This window comes from Lactuca saligna, chromosome 8, assembly GCF_052625555.1.
Source record: "Lactuca saligna cultivar CGN05327 chromosome 8, ASM5262555v1, whole genome shotgun sequence".
In the NCBI taxonomy this organism is placed as follows: Eukaryota; Viridiplantae; Streptophyta; class Magnoliopsida; order Asterales; family Asteraceae; genus Lactuca; species Lactuca saligna.
The window spans coordinates 8,866,701-8,890,194 of record NC_136424.1 but is presented as its reverse complement, the minus strand read 5'-3'; the positions used below and the strand labels follow the sequence as shown (position 1 = coordinate 8,890,194).

Here is a 23,494-nt window from a genome sequence, read left to right as displayed (position 1 = left end):
TTTTGAACTTCATTAATTATTTAAGTAATTAGCAGATAAATTACCAAAATAATATTTTTTATGAGAAAATAAGGAGAGTTTTATGAAGTGGGAGTAAAACCCAAATTAGGTTAAAATTAGAGACGGATCATGCGATTTTATTTTATCATTTGTAACTGTTTTTATAAATTGATTAGTTAAAATTTCGATTCACGATAATCATTTTAATGTACATTCAAACATCTCCACAAGTCCATTTGCATACTTTTTCTTTCGGTTTGCAAAAGTATAAACGATTTCCGATTAAATCTCTCTGTGAACATTTGAAATAAAAAAACACGATATACAATAACATTGCCAAATGTAGTTGGATGTTAGCCCCACTATAGTAAAGTTTGTTGAGATCGTATTGATGGAGGACATGGTAAAATCTGTTATCACAATAGCAATATTGTTTTACATTGTTAACCAATTTCTTTTTATTAAAATACATTTGTTTAACATTATATAATATTTCTATCCTATGTGAATAGGGTACTAAATTCCGAGCAAGTGTCTATCCAAGAGATTTTAAAAGGTTTTAATCGAAACTGAAAGAAGATTGTGTTGTTTGCATCCAATCCCCCACTATCGCCCCTCACAGATATAGTTTTAAAATAAGCAATGTAAAGAAGAAATTAAACTTGCATGGAAGAAAAACTATGAAGGAGTGTCTAGTCTTTCAATCCAAATCAACATACGGATTTTCTTGTGTTTCGTATGAAATAATCATCTATGCAATAACTACATCTAATAACTATATTCTTCTAGATGTTATTAGTGAAGTTGTTTCATTAGGAAAACTTGATTCTCGTGATGTCAACAAATCCAAACATAGGCTACCCTTACAAATCCGGAACTTAGAGTAACCATCAAACTTATCGTGTTTGTTTTAAAATGTCACCAAACTTTTTTTTTGAACATTAAGAGAATGAACTTACATTTTCCTATTTTAAAATACCCTTATGTAACCTGATACCTCTAAAACCTCTAATTTTAGACCAAAATTTTCATTTTTAAAATTTCCAAAAAAACATAGTTTCACAACCAAATATCAAGTACAATCATTCCAAAACTACAAGTATCATAGTTATCAGAGTACATAAAAGATCATGTCCCACTAGTAAATTCTCAGTGCATGTGTACAATCAGACATTCGCTTTCTCGCGGTCCTGCGAAGTACCTGCCACATATAAATCATAACCGTAAGCACAAAGCTTAGTGAGTTCTAAAATATACCACATATAATACAACATAAGTAAACAACTATGGGTTATCTGCAACCATGGGAGTATCAGCAGTCCCTGTGAGCTAACAGCGCGCTTGTAGGGTTTTCAGCAACCCTTGGTTGGCTATCAGCAGCCTCAGTCACATACAATATCATAATACAACATATCATAGCACCTAGACCCACCCGATCGTCATAATACAGCTAACCTACCATACATGTAAGAATAAGTGAGGAGACTCGCCTGATACTGATGACACGAAAACCTAGCACCCGAGCTGCCGGATCTAGACTCCGCCTAGCTAACAAAATAATTAACCTTAATTAAAATTAACACAACCACTCACGAGTCCAAAGTCCATGGTTAAACCTACAAAGGGTAAAAGGACCATTTTTCCCTTTCCTTGTTCCCTAAACCCCAAACTTTAACCAAAGGTTAAAGTCAGTCGACCGTCGAACTATTTTTATATATATATATATATATATATATATATATATATATATATATATATATATATATATATATATATATATATATATAATCACTGCCTTTCAAATGTAAAAGATCTGTGTATAAGCCTATAAACGTGGTTGGGACACATGGTTCTTGTTTCGTATATTGTAGGAAAAGATTTTGCAAGAATTTAACCTCAACACACAGGAGAAAGCTGTACAAAGAGAGTTGCATAGAACACCGATGCAGTTCCATCAACTTCATCATAGTACGACAACTTAAATGTAGAAAGCATATCATATCTTCAATTTTTATATATGAATAAAAAGAGAATAATTATAACTACTATTTGTGAAATATCCAACAAATATAAAAATAATGTGATTAAAAAAATTGTATCATGTGTACCACAACCACAGAAGGCTTGATTTTTATTTGCTATAGAAAGTAAACAAAAAGAATGTCAAACAATTTCAAGATTTAGAACACTACCCCTCAACAAAAAGTAATTATTTTTCTTTATATATAACACAACTATTCAAATAATTAGAAAATAAGGCACCGATAATATGATTTGTTGATATTTTCAAGTAAAGGAGATCTAGAAGTAGCAAGGGGGAGAAGACAACAACTGGGGATTTTAAGCACACCACCTACCAAGCCTATAAAGTTAAAATAATTAATTCTGAAGAGACTGTGACACAAATTTCAAACTTTTGATTATTTTATTTATAGTACATATCAAAGTTATATTTTAAACCTTTATATTTTATAATTTTTATTATTAAACCTTACCATTACATTAAAATAATTTATTATAAACTTAATAATTATATATTTCTAAAGATTTTTATTCAGTTTATATTAAAATAAATTATTCTGTAATATCTAAAAAAGTTTTATTTAATGTAATTTAATATTTTGTATTTTAAAATTTAAGAGTTATTATAAAATTTGAAGGTAAACAAATCGAATGCATATCCAAACATCCAGTTTGATAAAAAAAATATTTATTTTCGTTTATTTAATAAATGAACGAATCTTAACGTGATTTTTGTTCGTGTAATTAAACAAAAGAACACGAGTATTTGTCATCTTTTAATATAATAAATTACGAGTTATGTTCATTTATTATTATTAAGATATTTATGTTTATGTAAATCATATATATTAATATGTATATGTATTAATTAGGCTAACGATATTCATACAAGCAATGCACCTCAAGATGACGATATTAAAATAAATTACTTCATTAGTGACACATGAAATTTTGAAAATGACATGGTAAAAGTTTTAAATAGTAAAAATATTATAATAAAAAATTATTTCCAGGTATTTAGTTCTCGTGGACAATTAATAGACCGAGTTAAAAAGACGGAGTATCGACTTGGTTATGTTATTATAACAAAGAGATCAGCTGCTAACATAAATATTTATTTTCAATATGATCATAGAGTTGTTTACAAAATTAAAATAATATGCATTTAAAATATCGGTAGCAAGACAATAAAATAATAAAAATATACTTCATTTTAAAAGGTTAAGAATGTAGAATATATATTTTAAATAAATACTATTATATTTTCCTTAATGATAAAATAACTTGGTTATATCATGTTTCCAAAAGAATAATTACAAAAAGAAGATTAAATAAACTTACGAACAAACATATAAATCAATTAAAAAACTGAATTCAGTAAACTAAAAGCCACATTCAAGTTTAAAAAATAGGTTAGTAATTATAAAGAATATAAAATAAAGGGTCGTAAGTAAGATAATTCAAAATTAAAAAGGATTGAAATAGAAAACAAATTATAAAGTAAAAGAGTAAAGATGGAATTTTATTGTTCGGTCACGTCATAAATTTTTAATACTATATTTTAATGGTTTTGACCATATTAATAGTGGCTTTGAGGTAGGGATGAGATTTAGAACCGGAAAACCGGACCGGAACCGGAACCGAACCGGAACCGGACCCGTTAGAACCGGAATATATAGAACCGGGTCCGGTTCCGGGTTTAAAAATTGGCTTTATCCGGATTCCGGGTAATCCGGGTTTGGGTCCATTGGGTCCGGGTAAACCGGGTCTAAAATCCGGAACCGGTTTTTGGAACCGGAACCACTTTTAGGGCCGGAACCACTTTTTGTGAAACGTTTACAAGATGTATATCTTATTCGTTTCAACTCCAATTGACATACGGTTTTTTCCAACATGTAGTTTAGAGTTTGTACATGATTCTAGACTATAAATTTTTCATTTTTAGTTTTATATTCATTGACTTACAGTCCTTAAAAGTTGAGATACCAAAGCTGAAAGTTTTTAGTTTTTTAGTTTTTTTGTATTCGGTGAAAGTTTTAAAGCATGCATATCTAATTCGTTTGAAGTCGGATTGATATGTGGTTTTTTTTCAACTTCTAGTTTACAGTTTGTGCATGAGTTTAGACTATAATTTTGTCATTTTTGGTTTAACATTCAATGATTTACAGTCCTCCGAAGTCGGGATATCAAAACTGAAAATGTTTTTGTACTTTGTATTATGTGAAAATATTAACACAGGTATATCTCATTCGTTTAAATTCGGATTGACATGCGGGTTTTCCCAGAGTGTATTTTAGACTTTGTACATGATTTTGGACTCTAATTTTGTTAATTGTGGTTTCGTATTCAATAAGTTACAGCCCCCAAAGTGGAGATATCAATATGAAAATTTTCAAAGTTCAACCCACTAAGTTGTAAGTAATTACCAAAAATTCCGGTTTTTTCGGGTCTAAACCCACTTTATCCGGTTCCAGTCTACCCACTTTGATGTTTCCGGGTTTTCCGGTTCTAGACCCACTTTACCCGGAACCATACCCGGAACCGAACCGGAACCGGTTCCTATATACCGGTCCGGTTTCCGGTTCTATAAAATCCCGTTAACCGGGTCCGGGTCCATCGGGTCCGGGTTTGGACCCACTTTCATCCCTACTTTGAGGTTTGTAGTGGTTTTGACCTATGATCGGGTGCCGTTAGCAATACCCGACAACAACTATGATAGTATTTTCCCATAATAGCATCCTACTTTTTAGTTATTTATTCTTTTAATAATATCATTTAAAAGTAAAAAATATATATTTTAATTTTGTCAGGCATTTAATTTTTAAAACTGAAAAAGATCTAAAAATACCCCGCCAAACGAGCACTTTAACAAGGTATAAACCATGAACCCTGACATTTATTTTTTATTTTTTTGTCATTTGCAATTTTTGTATAGGCAAACATCACAAGATTCAGTTACTTTGTAAACTTAGCTTTTTTGTTGAACTCAACTGAAAATTGGTTCATTAACATGAGTTATGGAGTACAAAAGATGTTAGTTAGAGTATGCGTTTAGTTTATTATTACATCGATCACATACTTCAATTTCTTGAATATTTAATAAATGAAAACATTGTTTTAGCTTTAGAGAGTGAAGCAAATGAAGCTTGCTGAAGCATCATCTTATGAAAGTCAGAGTAACACAACCATCACTTCCATTAATAATTCATGTCATCCTAATGATTTTTAATAACTTTTGCTTACTAAGCACTATTATGTAAGTAAATTTTGTACTTTAGGTGTTCGATGCAATTTATGTGATTAATTAAAGACTTGTTTTTTCCTTGTTTTGCAGTGGAAGTGTTAGATGATGATACATTATAAATAGAGAAATATAAGAATTGCGACCAGTGAACAAACAATTACATTGTTTTCAAAAGTATCTTCATCTTCACTATACTTATTTCAGTTAGGCATTACAGACCGATACCTACTGTGATCCGTGTGTATGTGAGCTAATCTTTATGTGTGTTTAATCATATATATAGTTGTTTATGTATATGTCGTCTGATTTGTATCAACTTATGTGTGCGTCATATGATTTGTATATTTATGTCTAATGTGATCCGCACGTCTTTGACTTCAATGTAGTTTTTTTATAATTTTTTTGCTTATTAAACCATAATTCCTACAAAGTACAATGCTATTCTGGATAAAATTTTATTACTAATAAAAACTCAAGTGAAGTGATCTAAAACAACAAACCACAATTTTTAAAACTTGCATTACCACTTTATTATTATTATTATTATTATTATTATTTTACAATGGAACATCGTCCAACCCCACAACACGGGGATCCTTCCCTAGTTATATAAATCGTGAATGCACTATGCTAAATGTATATGCAAATTTAGTTTTGTAATGTATAATCTTGCATGTAAGTATACTTATAAAACATTAAAATGTATAAAAAGAGTTAAAAATAATCATTGTTAAAAATATTTAGTTGATAAATAACTTGTCAATAAATTAAGCATTTTTTTTCATAAATGCATTTATACAATGGTACACTAATGTAGTAAGTTAATAAGGAAAAGACAAATATGACTAATTTATTTAAAGTTTTTTCCAATATTTAGCTTCAGAATTAGAGTGTTCCCCAAATAACCTTTAATTTTGTAGGTCCAACCTGCAAAATAGTTGTTGGATCAACGAAATTCCTAAAACGTAGTCGTTTTGAATAAAACTGAACTTCTTTTTGTACGAGTTTGGCATGTGAAAATGATATATATATATATATATATATATATATATATATATATATATATATATATATATATATATATATATATATTTGCAGGTTCAACCTAGTTTTAACATGAAAAAATTTCAAAAAAAGAAAAAACAAGTGAACAATAATTTTGTAGGTTTGACCAGGAAATTATTCTTCATCTACGAAAATAAAGGGTAATTTGTCATTTTTATTTTGATTTATTATTATTATTATTATTATTATTATTGTTGTTGTTGTTTTTTGTGGTAGCAATCTTTCAAGATTATTTTCACAACAAAGAGAGTTTTATATTGTTAATACTGAGTCTTAGATTAAGATTGATTTTACCAAAAAATAATGCAAAAATGAAGGGAAAAAAACTTTATATAAAGGGACCTACACCATTTGCTAATTTCGCATTAGTCAGTATTTACCTCCCCCCCCCCCCCCCCCCCCCCCCCCCCCCCCCCGATTTTCACTAAGGTGCTGTTTGTTTTTTCTGAGGCAAAATATCTGCAGTCTGCGGACCACATCTGTAGACCTCTGCAGTAGAAGAGGTGGACCAAACGTCTGCAGTCTGAAAAAAGAAGACTGTTTGTTTTTTTAACATCTGCGGACTATTAAAATAAACTGAAATCTAAATAAACTGGTTTTTTAAAACTTCAAAGCGAATTTTTTATATATTTTTACGACTTTATTATAAAAATATGACGAATCTAGATCAACTTTTATGTATTATTATATAAAAAATAAAAATAAAATTGGTATTAATTCATATACATATTTGATAAAAACCAACAACTTTGATTGCAAAGTTATAACCAAACATTATAATTAGTAATCAATGAATTTGATACATAAATAGATGGAAATAAACTTCGATTTTTTCAAATAAATCTATTAAAAACGTACGATAAATATTTTCTCGAGAAATTGATGATACTCTATTAAATAAAGTTTTACAAAATTTTGGCAAAAAAATATAAGAATATATTATGATTTTTTTTTCATATTTATATAAACAACTTCAACGAATATTATTATAATAAATTTTTATTTATAAATTTGTTAAAAATATCATGTTTGTATCGTCAAATGTTTTTTTTTAAGTTTTGTAATTTTTTTTTCATATTGTTTATCATTAATAAAGTTGGAAAAAATATAAATTAAAAAAAAACTTTTAAAAAATAAAGATATATATGTTTTTTTAAGCTAGAAGATGTCTGAAGATGTTAGAAGACTCTGGTCCACATCTGCACCAAGAAGAGGGCGCGCAGACATTTTTAGGTCTGCAGTCTTCAAAAAAACAAACAGTCTGCGAATACTAATGTCTGCGCGGCGCAGACAGAAGACGTCTCGTAGATCTGCAGACAAAAAACAAACACTACCTAAATCTTGGAAAAAGTTAAGTGGATTTGTAATGTAAAAGCAGGGTTAAACTTTACAGTGGTGACAGGGTTGCAAAGTGCACTTTTCAATTATGTAGAGGGAGTCAGCAAAAGTTGGTGACACATTCCAAGCTAACATATTGCGTGGTCATAGGATTTTGTTAGAAACTGTAACAACTTATATATAATTTCTTTCTCTCTGGGCATTATACATTCATCATCAAAATAGAAAATACGGAGATCTCATGAATTAAAGTTTTTAATCTGTTTGTTTATTCATCAAAATGATAAATATGGACATCTTAAACTTTGTTTTTAGTTTATCTTTTCTTTATTTCCCATTTCCAGTTTTGCATACGGTGTTTACTCGAAGAGAAGGTGTAATCGGTTAGAGGTCTTGCATTGACTACCGACCAAAGAAGTGCTGTCTTTGATGTGGCTGCTGATGATTTGGACACCTTCCTTGCTTGTATGTTATCTTTTTCTTAGGGTGTATGATGGAATGGAATAATGCTCCACTGCAATCCTATGTTACCAATTAAATGTTGGCAAATCAATTTTGAGATAAAATAGGGAACGCTTAAAAGATAATTGTATTAATTCCTTTTACAATATGTTTTCTTCTAAGAAAAACGAGTTCTTAAATAAGGTTCATAGCTGTATACATATCAATATGACAATATCCATTAAAATGTTTGCGGTAAACAATTGTCAAGAATTAAGGTCCAATGATCAAAGTCTAGAAAAAATAATTGTAACCAGTTAATCAAAATCAATGGAGGAGAGGTAATGAGGTAATAACTACTTTCGGTGATAGAAAAGATAATTGTAATTAAGACAACTCAACGATCAAGTAATTAAAAATTCAAAATCATCAAACAACACAACAATACAATTGTATTACAGTTTTCTGTGGGGGCCCATTCAGTCATGTGTTCAATCCATGGACAATATATGACACTTAAACAATAGTTGTAGGGGCCATTTGTTCGTTCAATCCATTTCCCCTTTTAAAGTTTCAGATTTTCTTTTTCTGGATTCCTGTATGCCGAATCACCCCATGGTTGTTTCTTGTACAACAAGCTCTTCTATATGCCAAATTGCCAACCTTCTATCGCTTTCTACACTCTTCAAATCTTATTGTGAGCGATACCGCTGCTCCTAATTCTGGTTTTCTTTGTAAGCTCAAATGGCGTGGTACAGAAGATCAAAACTAGGTTTTGATGCAATTTCCAGTTACTTCACCTCCAAATTAACCGCTCCCAAAAGCACCATCCGAAACGCAGGTTCTGTTTTTAACCATAGTAATCAATTAAGTAAGCTTACTTCTAGTCCAAATTACCCTCCTAGGGTTTCTAAATTTTCTCTCTTTCCACCCGTAAATGTCAATAGAAGCTTAAACTCTCGATTATATGCAACTGGTTATAGATATTACTATGTCGATTCACGACAAGTTAGGCATTTCAAGCCCCGCGGATTCAGAAGATGGTCTGATGACCCTAAGAACGTTTTGATAGTTGTGATAGTGGGATCGGGAGTTGGGTTAACCGTATATTTTGGGAATGTTGAGACGATACCTTACACAAAACGGAGGCATCTTGTTTTGCTGTCGAAAAATTTGGAAAGAACGATCGGTGAGTCTCAGTTTAAGAACATGAAGGCTGGGTTCAAAGGAAAAATTCTACCGGCGATGCACCCAGAAAGCGTTAGGGTGAGATTGATTTCAAAGGACATTATCGAAGCATTGCAAAGAGGATTGAAGAAAGAGCAAGTATGGACTGACTTGAATTACGCTTCTGAGAGTGGAGCTGCATCGGAGAGTAGAGGGAAGGAGACTTTAATGGCGATGACAGAGGAGACTGGTGGAGGAGAGAATTGGCCGGCAAAAGATGAGGTTCTTGATGATATGTGGGTGGATCAAAGTCGGAAGAAGGGGAAAGAAAAGGGGGAAAAATCGGCTACTGGTCATTTGGAGGGGTTAAATTGGGAAGTTTTGGTGGTGAATGACCACGTTGTAAATGCTTTTTGTTTGCCTGGTGGAAAGATTGTTGTGTTTACAGGGTTATTAGAGCACTTTAGAACTGATGAAGAGATTGCCACCATCATTGGGCATGAGGTATACTTTTATTCACCTTTTCTTATGAACTAAATTCCTCCACATATGTATATACAGTTTGTTACAGAATGTATATGACTATTTCTGTATTAAGAACTAATATGACCATCTATGTGTACACATTCTGTGATGATCATCATTTCTGTTTGATATTTGTTAAGAAATGAATTGATAGGATGATAAGAAATGAATAATGAGGTGGGAAGTAGTTAAAAGAATTAGTAATTACTGGTTTTAGAGGGTTTTATTTAGGGTTAAATGCAAGAAATATCAAATGTTCTTTAGACATTTAGTTTATGGTAAAAAATGTGTTGGTTTTTTTTGCTAAACGTTGATATGGTTGTAGGTTGCACATGCTGTAGCAAGACATGCAGCTGAACAGATTACAAAGAACCTCTGGTTTACAATCGGGCAACTAATTTTGTATCAATTTGTCATGCCGGATCTTGTAAACACCATGTCAAATCTTTTGCTTAAGCTTCCTTTCTCCAGGAGGTATGTTTTAAATTTATGAGTTTAGAGTTGTTTTGTTAATCTTTACTTAATTGGCTTAATGAATTAAGCACTTAATCTGGACAGCTATACATGGCTGTTTCTTTTTGACTTAATGTGGACGTAATGACTTGATGGGTTAAGCCAAAGAACCCGGCTTAACGTACCAAAACACTTTTTTTTTTTTTTTTAACCTATTTGACCAACTTCTTTTTTCCTTTCAACTTGAATATTGTTAAAACCAATAAATATTATTAGGTGTTGTTGATTGGATCTTTATATGTTGGATGTAGGATGGAGATTGAGGCTGATTACATAGGGTTGTTGTTGATGGCTTCAGCTGGGTACGACCCACGGGTCGCACCAAAGGTATTTGAGAAGCTGGGTCAAGTTTCGGGTGATTCGGCATTGCGGGATTACCTTTCTACCCATCCATCTGGAAAGAGGAGAAGCAAATTGTTATCTGAGGCAAGTGTAATGCAAGAAGCAGTTGCTATATATCGAGAGGCTATAGCAGGTAGAGAGGTTGATGGTTTTTTCCTATAGCTATAGCTAATGGTATTCTATTCAAACCAGAAACCACCACTCGTAAATTTGTAATAACAGATGTTGTAATTGATGTCATCAGAAAAATCAGAAAAAAAAAAAAATATAACTAAGGCACAACTTATTCTCTTTCAATTTACCTACATAAAAATCAGAAAAAAAAAATTAGAACAAATGTAAAGAGGCATAAATTTTGAAAAACAACACCAAAAGAAGTATCACTAAGGCACAACTGAGGAGAAACAAGAAATAGTTTGATAATCAATCCTATGAAGCCAAAAAGAAGGTACCTCGAAAACAGAAACCAATGAAAAGCAATGTAAAATGTCAATAGGTTGGAAAAAAAAAAAAAAAAACAGCAGGAGCAAAACTAGAACAAGGGGTAAAACCGTCCATAATGGCCAAAAATCCAATAGCTACAGTATAGATCACCCCAAAACGAAGAGAAAAATAATGTAAACACTTCCACCTCAGGAGCAAAACTACAAAAAACATCATAGAGAAAGACATGCCATATCACGAGCCAAATGGAGCCATGGGCAATGCTGTCCACATGGTCAAAAAAATCCATCAGTCAAGTCACTGTAAAGAGCAACCCAGATATGAACAACATGAAAATTTAATCACTAAAACACCCTAAAACAAGTAAAGAAACAATGACACCTTTTCCCTACAAACAAATAGAGAAACAATGATACTTTTTCTGTTTCTTGCTCATTCATTTATGATTTGCCTTCTTGAAAATTGCTGTGAAGCCATGTACTATGATGAGACATTTAAAAACTCAAGTGTCTCTTGGAAAGTGCCCAAAAAAACATAACTACAGGGCCCAGAGAAGCCCACATCGTCTCTAAAAGGTTCGAACACGGGATCTGACAAAAGCCAACTAGGGCGCCTTAACCATATGAACCAATCCTATGTCTGTTTATGTGTTGCATATTATAAATATATATACTAACCCGAATTTACGGGGCCCGAGATTGCCCAGCTTCCCCTCCCCCCTATTGGGCTGACCCAGAATGTACAATCTCATAGTAACGATCGACTCTCTTTATCCAAAAACGCTCGGAGCTTATCCTACATTTGTTGACCTAACATCTTCCAGTTTTTCATATTATGTTAATTTGGCTTCTAACATCTTCCACATCAACTAAGAGCTGACCTAAGACCTTAGCTTATTGTTGGAGGTTGAAGGGCGGTTAGCGTTTTGAATTAATTTTAAGTAGTCGGAAGACATTTTCAATGAATGGCGTACTTTTGTTGTGAAGTACATTGTGAATGACTTTTGGCGTGAGTTATATTAGTATCTTTAAATAAATTATGAATATGAAGGTAGGTGGAATATCTAATGAATTTAAGTATAAGAAATGATAAATAGTTAGATAAGTGAGAGTAAAGTGATGGATTAAAGGGTGATAGTTCAATTTATTATAGTGATAGGTGGGCAATATATAACTTTCAAAATTGATAAAATTGCGTTTATACTTTATACATTGATAAAACTGCGGAATGCCGACTCTAGAATCCTCTCTATAGTTCGGAATATAGTGTTCAAAAGTAATTGGTTATTTGGTTATTTTATAAACCAAAAAAATTGGTTATTTTGCCCAATATTTAATAAAATGATATACTGTAACTTGTTAACAGATTTAACTGTTGGAATGCCCTTTGTAATTTCATTAGCTCCTTTGATTTAATTCATTGATAGAACAATGATAGAAGCCCGCTGGTTTTTGAAATCAGTAGCACGCTTATTAGACGACTGTAAGAACATTAGAGACCTTAAACAAATTCATTGCCAAGTCATAACATCACCATACTTGTCCAAATCAGATCATCTCTTCCTCATTTCTCGTCTCATCTTCTTCTGCGCTGTTTCATCTTCGGGTTCTCTCAGTTACGCTACTCGTGTTTTTCGAGTCACCGATAACCCAAATCTCTTTATCTACAACGCCATGATCAGATCATATTCTTGTGAATTCAGTAACAAAGACGAAAAACCACGCTCCCTAATTTTGTATAAGCAAATGTTGCAAAACTGCATTGTGCCAGATTGTATAACTATCCCATTCCTCTTAAAGGAATGCATGGGCAGACTTGATTTTGTGGCGGGTCAAACCATTCATGCTCATTCTGTTAAGTTTGGGCTTGACGATGATGTGTATGCGCGGAATTCGGTGATTGGTTTTTACTCCGCCTGTGGGGTTTTAACATGTGCACGAAAGGTGTTCGATGAAATGTCTAAGAGAGATACTGTATCTTGGAATTCAATTATTACTGGGTGTTTAAGAAACGGGGAGCTTGATATGGCAGTTGATCTGTTTACCAGGATGGATAAGAAAAATATTATCACTTGGAACTCTGTAATCACTGGAATGGTTCATGGAGGTAGACCTAAGGAAGCCATTGATTTCTTTAACAAAATGCTTGTATTAACAGAGAAGGATATGGTTTACCCTGATAAGATCACTTTGGCGAGTGTCATTTCAGCTTGTGCATCATTAGGGTTACTTGATCATGGCAAGAGTGTTCATAGTTACATGTTGCGAAATGGAATTGAGTGTGACATGATAACTAAAACGGCAATGGTGGACATGTATGGAAAATGTGGAAATGTAGATATGGCAATAAGGGTTTTCAAGAATATCCCCAAAAAAGATGTATTGGCTTGGACATCAATGATATCAGTGTATGCTCTTCATGGGTATGGCAATGAAGCTTTTGATCTTTTTGACAATATGGTTGCATGTGGGACAAGACCAAATCCAGTAACTTTTGGTGCTTTATTAACAGCATGTGCTCATTTAGGTTTAATAGATAAAGGTCGTTGGTATTTCAACATTATGAAAACTGTTTATCTGATTGAGCCAACAGTTCAACATTATGCTTGCATGGTTGATATTCTTGGTCGAGGTGGACTTTTTGAAGAGGCTGAAAGGTTAATTACTATTATGCCCATGGATCCAGATGTTTTTGTGTGGGGTGCATTACTTGGAGCTTGTCAAATGCATGGGAACATAGAGCTTGGAGAAAAGGTTGCTAAACATTTGATAAGTTTGGAGCCTTTAAATCATGCTTTTTATTTTACATTATGTGATATGCATGCGAAATCTGGTAAATTTGATGAATTGGAGAAAATTAGGGCTATTATGGATGTGAGAGGGCTTAAAAAGGACATACCAGGTAACAGCATGATTGAAGTTGATGGCATTGTTTATGAGTTTTCAATAAAAGGATCGTCTGAGGTCATGATGGAGGAGATTAAAAGTTTCTTATGTCAATTAAGTAAAGAGATGAAGGTAGATCAAATACAGTTTACCATTTGAGGAAAAATTATGAAAAGTAGCAATGTACTTAGACAATGTATTTATTATTCACCCATAAAAGCAGCATAATTACATTTTTTTACCCATAATAGCAAGATACTTTCATTTTTTTATTGATAAAAATAAGTAAATTGCAACTTATAATTTTTTTACCATTGTAAAATTACATATTGTTGGTATCGATAAAAAAAAAACTACATTTCTATTATGGGTAAAAAAAGTAAGCTCCTCGCCGTTACGGATGAAAAATGTAAGTAAATTGCTATTATGGGTAAGATATAAAGTGCGTTTTATAAATTTTATGTTACATGTTGCTATTATCGTAAAAATGTAAATATGCTACTATCATGAATAGAAAAATATAAGTATATGTTGCTAATATGGGTAAAGAGTAAAGTACATTGCGGATATTGTTAGGGAGATTAAATAATGTTGTCATTTCCTGCAATTTGCTGAAAACTATTATGGTTATGTTTTACGTACATAAAACAAGTATAACTAGATTTTTATTTTATTTTTTATTTTGAACGGCAAGAAAAAGAAAAAAACAACAACTTGCCAATGAATATATTAAAGTCAACATCAGCATATGGCATAGATAAACATCAAAATCATCACGTCAATCTAGTTGTAAAGTTTTGGTCTACCGCTAAATACAAATTACTATTCTTAAAAGCTACATTTTTTTCACTCTCAAAGGTAAAAAAAAAAAAAAAAAGCAAACATTACTTTATGGACTTTTGTTTCTATAAAAAGTGCTTAAACAATCTAGATTAAACATTACTTTATGGACTTTCGTTTCTATAAAAAGTGCTTAAATAATCTAGATGATCGGCATTTTGATTATAATCCAAGGATAAAAAACAACTCGAAATAGTATTATAATAATTGAGAACTTAACGTCTCAACCCGGTCGACGTCTGAGGGTCCCACCTCCCACCGGTTCAGTTGATAACTACAATAAAAACTCACCATAATTACAAGTTTTACAGCGATTCATCCTTGACCACCTGCGTTTAACTTCCAAGATGAACAATGTGTTCATGGTTTCTAGTTCTACCATTTTCTTCTTCCTCCTTACAGGATTTTACTTTTCAACACTCTTCATGCTAACATGTATTGGATTCGTAGTCCTGTTGGCGGTTGCACCCGTGGCTTTTGTATTTGTACCTTACTTCAAAGAACTCATGTCAAACGATCACCGGCCACCTGTTGTTGGATCGATTTTTAGTATGCTGATACACATCAACGACCTTTTCGATCATATCACGTCGATTGCAAAAATCCATCACACCTTCCGTTTTGTCAAACCAACACACAGTGAAGTCTATGTTGCTGATCCTATCAACGTCGAACACATTCTTAAAACAAATTTCCAGAACTACACCAAGGTACTTTTCATTTTTCAGCAACGTTCATGGTAGAACTTCACCGGATTCGGTATCTTATTTGTGATTGTAGGGTGGTTGACTTTTAATTTCGTTTCGTCACATCAACATTGACAGGGGGATTACCACAAAGGGATAATGGGAGATCTTTTCGGGAAAGGGATATTTGCAGCAGATGGAGATGTATGGCGTCACCAGCGGAAGCTAGCAAGTCATGAATTCTCAACTAAAGTTCTCAGAGATTTCAGTACTGTTGTTTTCAGGTCTAACACAGCTAAATTGGTGAAGAAGGTTTCGGAAGCAGCTGTCAATAAGGAGATTATTTCTTTACAGGTATTTGAAAAACGACGAGTATCGTGTTGATGAAATCTACAACAAATTAACTCATAACTTCCTTTCCTTACAGGATCTTTTGATGAAATCAACTTTAGATTCTATATTCAAGGTCGGATTTGGATTTGACCTCGATACTTTATCAGGATCAGACGAGGTCAGTAATCAGTTCATGACCGCGTTTGACGATTCAAATCGCATCATCTTCTGGCGATATGTCGATGTGCTATGGAGGATAAAAAGGTATTTCAACATCGGATCTGAAGCTACTCTCAAGAAAAACATCAGAGTGATCGATAACTTCGTGTATGAATTGATTGAACACAAACGGGAGCAGATGAAAAACGGGAAACTCGATGTGCGTATCACCAGAAACGGCAGATTAATTTCCCCCTTATTAAATGCTTGATTTCGTATCTTTTTTCTTGAAAACAGGGAGATAAAGAAGATATATTATCTAGATTTTTAATCGAAAGCGAGAAGAATCCTACAAAACTGAGTGATGAGTACTTGAGAGACATATCGCTGAGTTTCATCATCGCAGGGAAGGACACATCTGCAAACACACTCACTTGGTTCTTTTACATGCTCTGCAAACATTCTCAAATTCAGGAAAAAGTTGCCCTAGAAGTGAAAGAAGCCACTGGATCATCCGACTATACAAACTCCATTGATGAATTCTCCCTACAATTAACCGAATCCGCTCTTGACAAAATGCATTATCTTCACGCAGCTTTAACCGAGACTCTCAGACTCTATCCAGCTGTACCTCTGGTAAATCGCATTATTCTTTTGTGATTCTATCATACTTGTTCTGATTTTTGATATTGTTTATTCTTCAGGATGGAAAAAGTTCTGAGGAAGATGATGTTTTACCCGATGGGTTCAAAATAAAGAAAGGAGATGGTGTAAGTTACATGGCGTATCCAATGGGAAGAATGACATACATTTGGGGAGAAGATGCAGAGGAATTCCGGCCAGAAAGATGGCTCCACGATGGCGTTTTTCAGCCTGAAAGTCCATTCAAGTTTACTGCATTTCAAGTAAGTAAAAGAAAATTAGTATCTTTGACTTGATATACAATTAATTATATAATTTCAGTTTGTTTCAACTCGTGATTAAATGCATATATGTTTAGGGTGGGCCAAGGATGTGCTTAGGGAAGGAATTTGCATATAGACAAATGAAAATAATGGCAGCTTTTCTTGTGTTCTTTTTCAAGTTTCGATTGGCGGATGAGAGTAGGGAAGCTACATATAGAACCATGTTTACCCTTCACATGGACGAAGGACTCCATTTATATGCACTCCCTCGTTCAAAAGAGCCAAATACTAAATTTGTTAATTAGGGGTTAATACCTTTGTAATATAGTAATTTATGTGATGTAAGTAGTCTCAACAAGTAACAAGTGGGTATCTTCGACAATGTTAATGGTTTGGGCAAAAGGTTTTTTTTTTTTTTTTTTTTTCCAAAGTTTGTTGATTTGGTAATTAGTTTGTTAGCATCTATGTTATATGCTTAGCTATGTTTCAGGATTTAGTAAAGAAAAAAAAGGGAAGGGAAAGAGAAAATAAAAGAAGAGTGTAAAGCAAAATATTATATTAGGGTAAATTACACTAATCTTCGCTCGTACACATGCCAGAAAGTGTATTTAGTCTTTATTTTCAAAAATTAACTCGGATCGTCCCATATTTGCATAAAACTTGCACTTTTTGTTCCTGATATTCGTTTTTGTTGAGCATCTAATCCATGACAGATCCTGAATGACTATAATGCTCTTTGTCTATTTCTTTTCAAATTAATTTAATGTTATTATTATTTTTTAATTAAAAAAAGACATATGGCCCTACCTTTTTAAAGCTCTTGATTTAATTCTCTCTCTCTCTCTCTCTCTCTCTCTCTATATATATATATATATATATATATATATATATATATATATATATATATATACCATCATCAGGAATATTCACCACCACCACCGTATATTTAAACCATCATGAAACATCTCAAAAATACAAACCTAAAATTTCATTTTCAAAATAATTTATCAAACATAAATATCATTGCCATAGTGTAAAACCATAAAACATGTATCTCGAAAACTCATAATATCTGAAAAACATATAACAGTCTCATAACAAATATTTGAGTAAGCTCCCAGGCTAATCAACTGTGGTGTGTGCCATGTCATCAGCTCGAGCCATTCCCTTTACTAGTTGAAGTACTTGAAACCAAAACTGAAACTGTAAGCACGAAGCTTAGTGAGCTCCCCCAAACTACCACATACCATACAAAGCACATATAACAAATCACATAACTCTGGGACTCTTCCCAACTGCATCGGGACGAATCCCAGCATCGGACTCCTATCGGGCATCGGGCTTACCCCGACATCCGACAACATCGGGTATCGGGCTAACCTGACATCGGGCTTAACCCGACACATACTCAACATAACACATATCATAAACACATAACATAATCACATAAACTGCATCGGGCTTACCCCGGCATCGAACCGAGGTCCGGAACATATAACACATAAACTAGCATACATCAGGCTTGCTCCGAATACATAATATATGGCATAATGATTAACATACATCGGGCTTGCCCTGGCATTGGGCTTACCCCGGAAGACATAACATATAACACATAAAGATGCATGAATCACAAAGACATCAAGCATACATAACTACTTCTCGGGACTGCCCCGACATCGGACCGAATTCCGGAAACATATAGACTGCATTGGGCTAACCCCAACATACTCTACTACTTAAACGGGTCAGCATTGGTGCCTTAGACTCGTTCCTACTAAAGGAAAACTCACCTTGTAAAGCTGACTGTGAAATTTCACGGTGAGGAATATCCGGTAACTGCCTCAGCATCTCTCCGGCTATCAAAACACAATAATACATAATCAACATCTGAAACTCCTTCCTAGGGTAAATGACCATTTTACCCCTAATCAAAATCAATGCTCTGGTTTAAGTCAAGTCAAGGTCACCCCCAGTCAACTCAACTCGTCGAGTCATTCTTCCTACTCGACGAGTCTCTGAAATGTTCTAACTCATGGTCTACTGAGTCAACTCGTCGAGTCCTTCCACTGACTCGTCGGGTTCTGTCAGCAATAATCGTTGGGATATTTCGACTCTACTCTTTGAGTCCTTCCTTGGACTCGTCGAGTCCTTTAGCTCCCTGGTCCTAATCTTGTTCAACTTACTGAGTCATTCCCCTTCCCTCTCAGCTCAAAGGTCTCACTCACAACTAGAAAAGATTAGGGGACTCGACCCGACTCGCCGAGTACGAAGAACAACTCGGCGAGTTCCTTGCATGCTCAATCCATACAGTTGATTCTAATGATTCCAATGCTTCTAAATCATAGATCTGGGCTCCTTAGACTAGAATTACATGTAAAATTGCTAACTTTATGTTCATGCATGACATTATGAAGCTAAAACACTTATTTCAAGCCAAAATGAAGGCCTACACTATATCATGGAGTCATGGCTGGATAAAGGTGGCAACTTTGAGCTTCTAGAGCTCAGAAATGTCCATATCTGAAGTCCTTTCATTCCCCAAAGATCAAATCTCGGAATGACCTTGGAAAGGACCCATAAAGTGCAAATAACAAGTCTATAAGAAGATCTAAGTGAATGGGAACCAAGGTATAAGCTTTATACCTTCAAAGGTTCTGAAATGCAACACTAGCTCTGGATCTACAGCCTCTTCTTGAATCACCAAGGGTTTCCTTCCTTCTTCTAGCTTCCAAAACACACAAAAATGGCAAGAAAAGCTTAAGAACACTTAATATCTACTTAGGGTTTCGAGGTCAGGGAGTAGAGGTAATGGAGGCTGGGATAGGGGGTTGAAATGATGCTTAAATAGGGTGCAACCCTGAGAATTAGGGTTTCCTCCTGATGGACGTACTCGCTGAGTCCATGCTCCGACTCGTCGAGTAGACCACTTAAACCCCGCGATCAAGCTGGCATCTACTCGACGAGTTAGGGCTACCAACTCGTCGACTAGCTCGTTGCAAAAAGGACATTTAGTGGATTAAATACGTACCAGGAACGGGGTGTTACACACCACCAAAATCTCTATCTCTGGTGTGCCGCTGTCACCTACCACCGTCTCATATCTTTATCTAAAACCTTGAAAAACCAACTGAATCTTCGTCTCCACAACCATCAAAAGCTTCATTGTTCACAAATGCCTCATCTTCTTTGGAACTGTCACGTTGTCGTGATTGCCGCTGGAGAACGTGGCCTCTTCATCAGATCTACACATTATCGTCTCCGTCGCAATCGCCTTCATCTTCGTGACTGTTTCTTTTCTTGAAAACCTTATTTGTTTCGGATCTACTGTAACAGCCGCAGATTCGGGTTAGTTAATAATAAGCATTAAAAGTGATTTTTTTTATTATATAGGATAAATAATCTTAACCAAAGTAATAGTTATGGTCAACAATTGTAACCTATTTGATTTAATAAAGAAGAATTATGTAAATATTATATGTTTCATGATTATTATAAGATATAAAAGTCAGTCGCGCACATATAACGTAAAAAGCTATGAAGAGAATGGTTGACTCTTAGCTAATGTGACCAAAAAGAAAATCATAGTACTCCTTAAAATAAGAACTTTGAGAAAAAGAATGTCAAAAATAGAGTTCGTACGAAAAAGTTATGATTTTAGCAAAATCATTTAATTTTATAAAAATATGGAAAAAAATATAATTTCAAAATTAGCCGACAGAGTCTAACTGAAAGTTGTGGATCTCGTTGATAGTTACGTGTGGATATAAAGAATGTCAAAAACGGAGTTCGTATGAACGAGTTATAATTTTTAATAGCATATTTACGTGTATATATATATATATATATATATATATATATATATATATATATATATATATATATATATATATATATATATATATATATATATATATATATATATATATATATATATATCATTAGAAAGGTATCGATGATGCGGTTATTATAAGATTAGTGTTGAGTACTTTCGACATTAGTTTAATACAAATATCGTTAAATCTATTTAAAAAAAATATTATAAATGAGTGCTTTGTCATTTAAATAACTATAAGGTCATTAAGTAACTATAGATGATAGTTTTTGAAAATTCAATTTCTATAAATAAGAGTCTCTAAACTCTCATATTTTTTGCATCATTATTTTGATTCAAGAGTCATTCTCTTCTTATCCCTCCAATATTTCGGTCCATTGTGATTTGACTTCTATTTCTGTAGTTTTAGTATAGTAAGGTGAGCGCTGAAGCGCTACAATAATTTTTTTTAGAAATATTCAGCGACGAAGTTTTGTCACTGCAAAGTCCGACTCCTAGCTAAATCCCTCTTGTAAGTAAGTTATGTTTACCCTATTTTAAGTATAGGTTATTTTTAAATTTATTATCGTTATTATTATGAACTTATAAACTATATATATATATATATATATATATATATATATATATATATATATATATATATATATATATATATATATATATATATATATATATATATGAAACATAAAGTGTTATTATAATATTTTTTAACTACTCACGGTACGGAGAATCTGGTTTAAAGGGACGCATAGGGTTGTTGGATTTCAGAAGTGCTATATGTCAAAATGGTCCTGCCCTCCGATGTTTTATGTCTGACCCCTGTCTGTACATACTGGTTGAAAAGTATTGTTTAACACTTAAAATCGCTCGTAATTAGTCGCGATAAATATTAGAGTAAAATTTAGTGGTAATAATACTAGGTTTCAACAAAGGAAATTATATTGTTAAGAAGCGAAGCGTTATCCAAGTTTGAAACCTTGACCCAAATATTTAATATAAATTACAACATAGTTACTTTCATCTTACACATAGATATTAAATATTTAATATAAATTACATGCTATGTGTGCATGTTTTAAATGATTTAAACTGTATATGATTTTATATCTACGAATATGTTAGGTAGAACATGGGTAGATAAATGATGAGGAATGATAGATGATATAGATGAATATTGGTAGCTGCGCCACGATGTAAAAAGGCGAGTGGTGAAATATGATATAGACAATGAGGGGTGTAAGATAACGAGAAGCCTTGACCCACACGTTGGCACAATCATCTAGCAGAGTATATATGACAACCATTGACTATTCTAGATAATCCAGTGGAAAACTAGCAGACTCGCAACCCATAAGTGTTGTGAACGACGTGTTCACCAGATGAGCTATAAATATCCTGGCAGCTGCGCCCAATGGATAATATTGGCAGTTGTGCCTAACTTTAGAATTATGTGTTCACCAGATGTATTCTAAAAACCCTAACAACTATGGACTTAGCGCCTCATGAAAGAACATTGACAACTGTGTCTAACATCGGTAGCTATGAACTTAGTTCATGTTATATAAATCCTGGTAGCGATGGACTTCAGGCCTATTCCTTAGGATAATCCTTTGGAATGAATAAACGAATGATAACTGATTCTTAGGGTAGATCTTTAAGAATAAAGAAGATAATGAGGATGGGTAATTGGGTTGGCTGTTTGATGAGTAAACATAATAATTAGGACGTGTTTGTTTCACATGATTCCTAAGGAATTAAAAGGAATTGGAAACAAAAATCAAGAGCAAAACATGTTTGGCTGATCAAACGAATGGAATTAGATTTCCTTAATAACAATTTTTCCTTATTTGAAAGATTTCCAATTCTTCAATCGTCCAAGAAAATTCTAAATTCAATTCTTTATCTTTTGTTTTAAATTACACAACTTTCCTCCTATTATCTATGCATGAAAAAAAATCATATCTTTGATTTTCATATCTTCTCTACGATTACATCCTCATCTATTGTATATTTCTTCATTCGACATTTTCCAAGAGATTACATCTATCGATCAATGCTACTATGCTCCTGTATTTTCTGTGGTTCATCATTGTTCTTGTTCTTTGTTGAATTGTCTCTATTTACAAGTAAGCCTCCCAAATCCTTCTATTTTTCTACAATCAATTGTGTCTTACTATTGATTTATACATTTTTCGTTTGTTTTTTCATCTTTGCTCGATAGAAAATTAACATATTATATTTATATCTATGCTATTGTACTTCATCTATGGTTTCTTTGGAAAAAGTATCAAATTTGTTGATTCAAGTATACGAGTTGTAAATTTTTTGGTTTGGATTTGTTGTTGGGTTGTGCAATTACTCTTTTTATAAATACGTACACCAACAGTTTGTGTTTTTGCCTCTGTGGTAAATTTTTAGTTGTCCACATTAACTTTTGGTGTTCATTCCTTTAACGACTTATGCTTTTTTACTTTGAAAAAATGAGACAACAACACATTTGAAGACATTTATTACTGTTATTTGATGTTTTTTTATTGATTTAATTTTGTTTATCGTTTCTATTACCGTTTGATGCTTTCAAGTCAATTATATTTGACTTTTACAAAGTTTATGTAAAGAAGAAGATTGGTTTTTATAATGGCTGGGAGTTATTTCATTGGTTAAAATGGATTTTTAGACAAAATTTGTAACTAGTTTTATTGTAGAACTCAAAAACGTAAAATTGCAAACATTGTGAAAGAAACCTTAAT

General features: G+C 33.1%; 2 protein-coding genes and 1 pseudogene across 3 annotated transcripts; all 3 read left to right on the top strand.

Annotated features, from left to right (window-relative positions):
• The first annotated feature begins 8,661 nt into the window (after nt 1-8,661).
• LOC145011932 (Peptidase family M48 family protein) lies at nt 8,662-10,954 on the top strand. The gene is made up of 3 exons (XM_078970679.1): nt 8,662-9,781; nt 10,128-10,276; nt 10,567-10,954. The coding sequence occupies exons 1-3, from the start codon at nt 8,855-8,857 to the stop codon at nt 10,817-10,819; spliced, it is 1,329 nt and encodes a 442-aa protein (XP_078826805.1). The 5' UTR covers nt 8,662-8,854; the 3' UTR covers nt 10,820-10,954.
• A 1,444-nt stretch (nt 10,955-12,398) lies between these two features.
• Nucleotides 12,399-14,868, top strand: LOC145009180 (pentatricopeptide repeat-containing protein At5g66520 pseudogene; annotated as a pseudogene).
• Nucleotides 14,869-15,115: 247 nt separating this feature from the next.
• Nucleotides 15,116-17,291, top strand: LOC145009179 (cytochrome P450 704C1-like). Of its 2 annotated transcripts, none has more exons than XM_078967858.1 (6): nt 15,116-15,536; nt 15,651-15,866; nt 15,940-16,224; nt 16,302-16,640; nt 16,709-16,909; nt 17,005-17,291. In XM_078967858.1, the coding sequence occupies exons 1-6, from the start codon at nt 15,174-15,176 to the stop codon at nt 17,212-17,214; spliced, it is 1,614 nt and encodes a 537-aa protein (XP_078823984.1). In that variant the 5' UTR covers nt 15,116-15,173; the 3' UTR covers nt 17,215-17,291. The 2 variants fall into 2 exon arrangements, with proteins under 2 accessions (XP_078823984.1, XP_078823985.1); XM_078967859.1 differs by having other exon boundaries at nt 15,435-15,536; nt 15,607-15,866.
• Nucleotides 17,292-23,494: the final 6,203 nt, after the last annotated feature.

What these genes read in the sequence shown, in the direction of transcription:
- LOC145011932 (XM_078970679.1), top strand. Translation starts at nt 8,855, where the DNA reads ATGGCGTGGTACAGAAGATCAAAACTAGGTTTTGATGCAATTTCCAGT. An exon ending in CCACCATCATTGGGCATGAG is followed by an intron (nt 9,782 to 10,127) that starts GTATACTTTTAT and finishes ATATGGTTGTAG; the next exon opens with GTTGCACATGCTGTAGCAAG. An exon ending in AAGCTTCCTTTCTCCAGGAG is followed by an intron (nt 10,277 to 10,566) that starts GTATGTTTTAAA and finishes TGTTGGATGTAG; the next exon opens with GATGGAGATTGAGGCTGATT.
- LOC145009179 (XM_078967858.1), top strand. Translation starts at nt 15,174, where the DNA reads ATGAACAATGTGTTCATGGTTTCTAGTTCTACCATTTTCTTCTTCCTC. An exon ending in ATTTCCAGAACTACACCAAG is followed by an intron (nt 15,537 to 15,650) that starts GTACTTTTCATT and finishes CAACATTGACAG; the next exon opens with GGGGATTACCACAAAGGGAT. An exon ending in AGGAGATTATTTCTTTACAG is followed by an intron (nt 15,867 to 15,939) that starts GTATTTGAAAAA and finishes CTTTCCTTACAG; the next exon opens with GATCTTTTGATGAAATCAAC.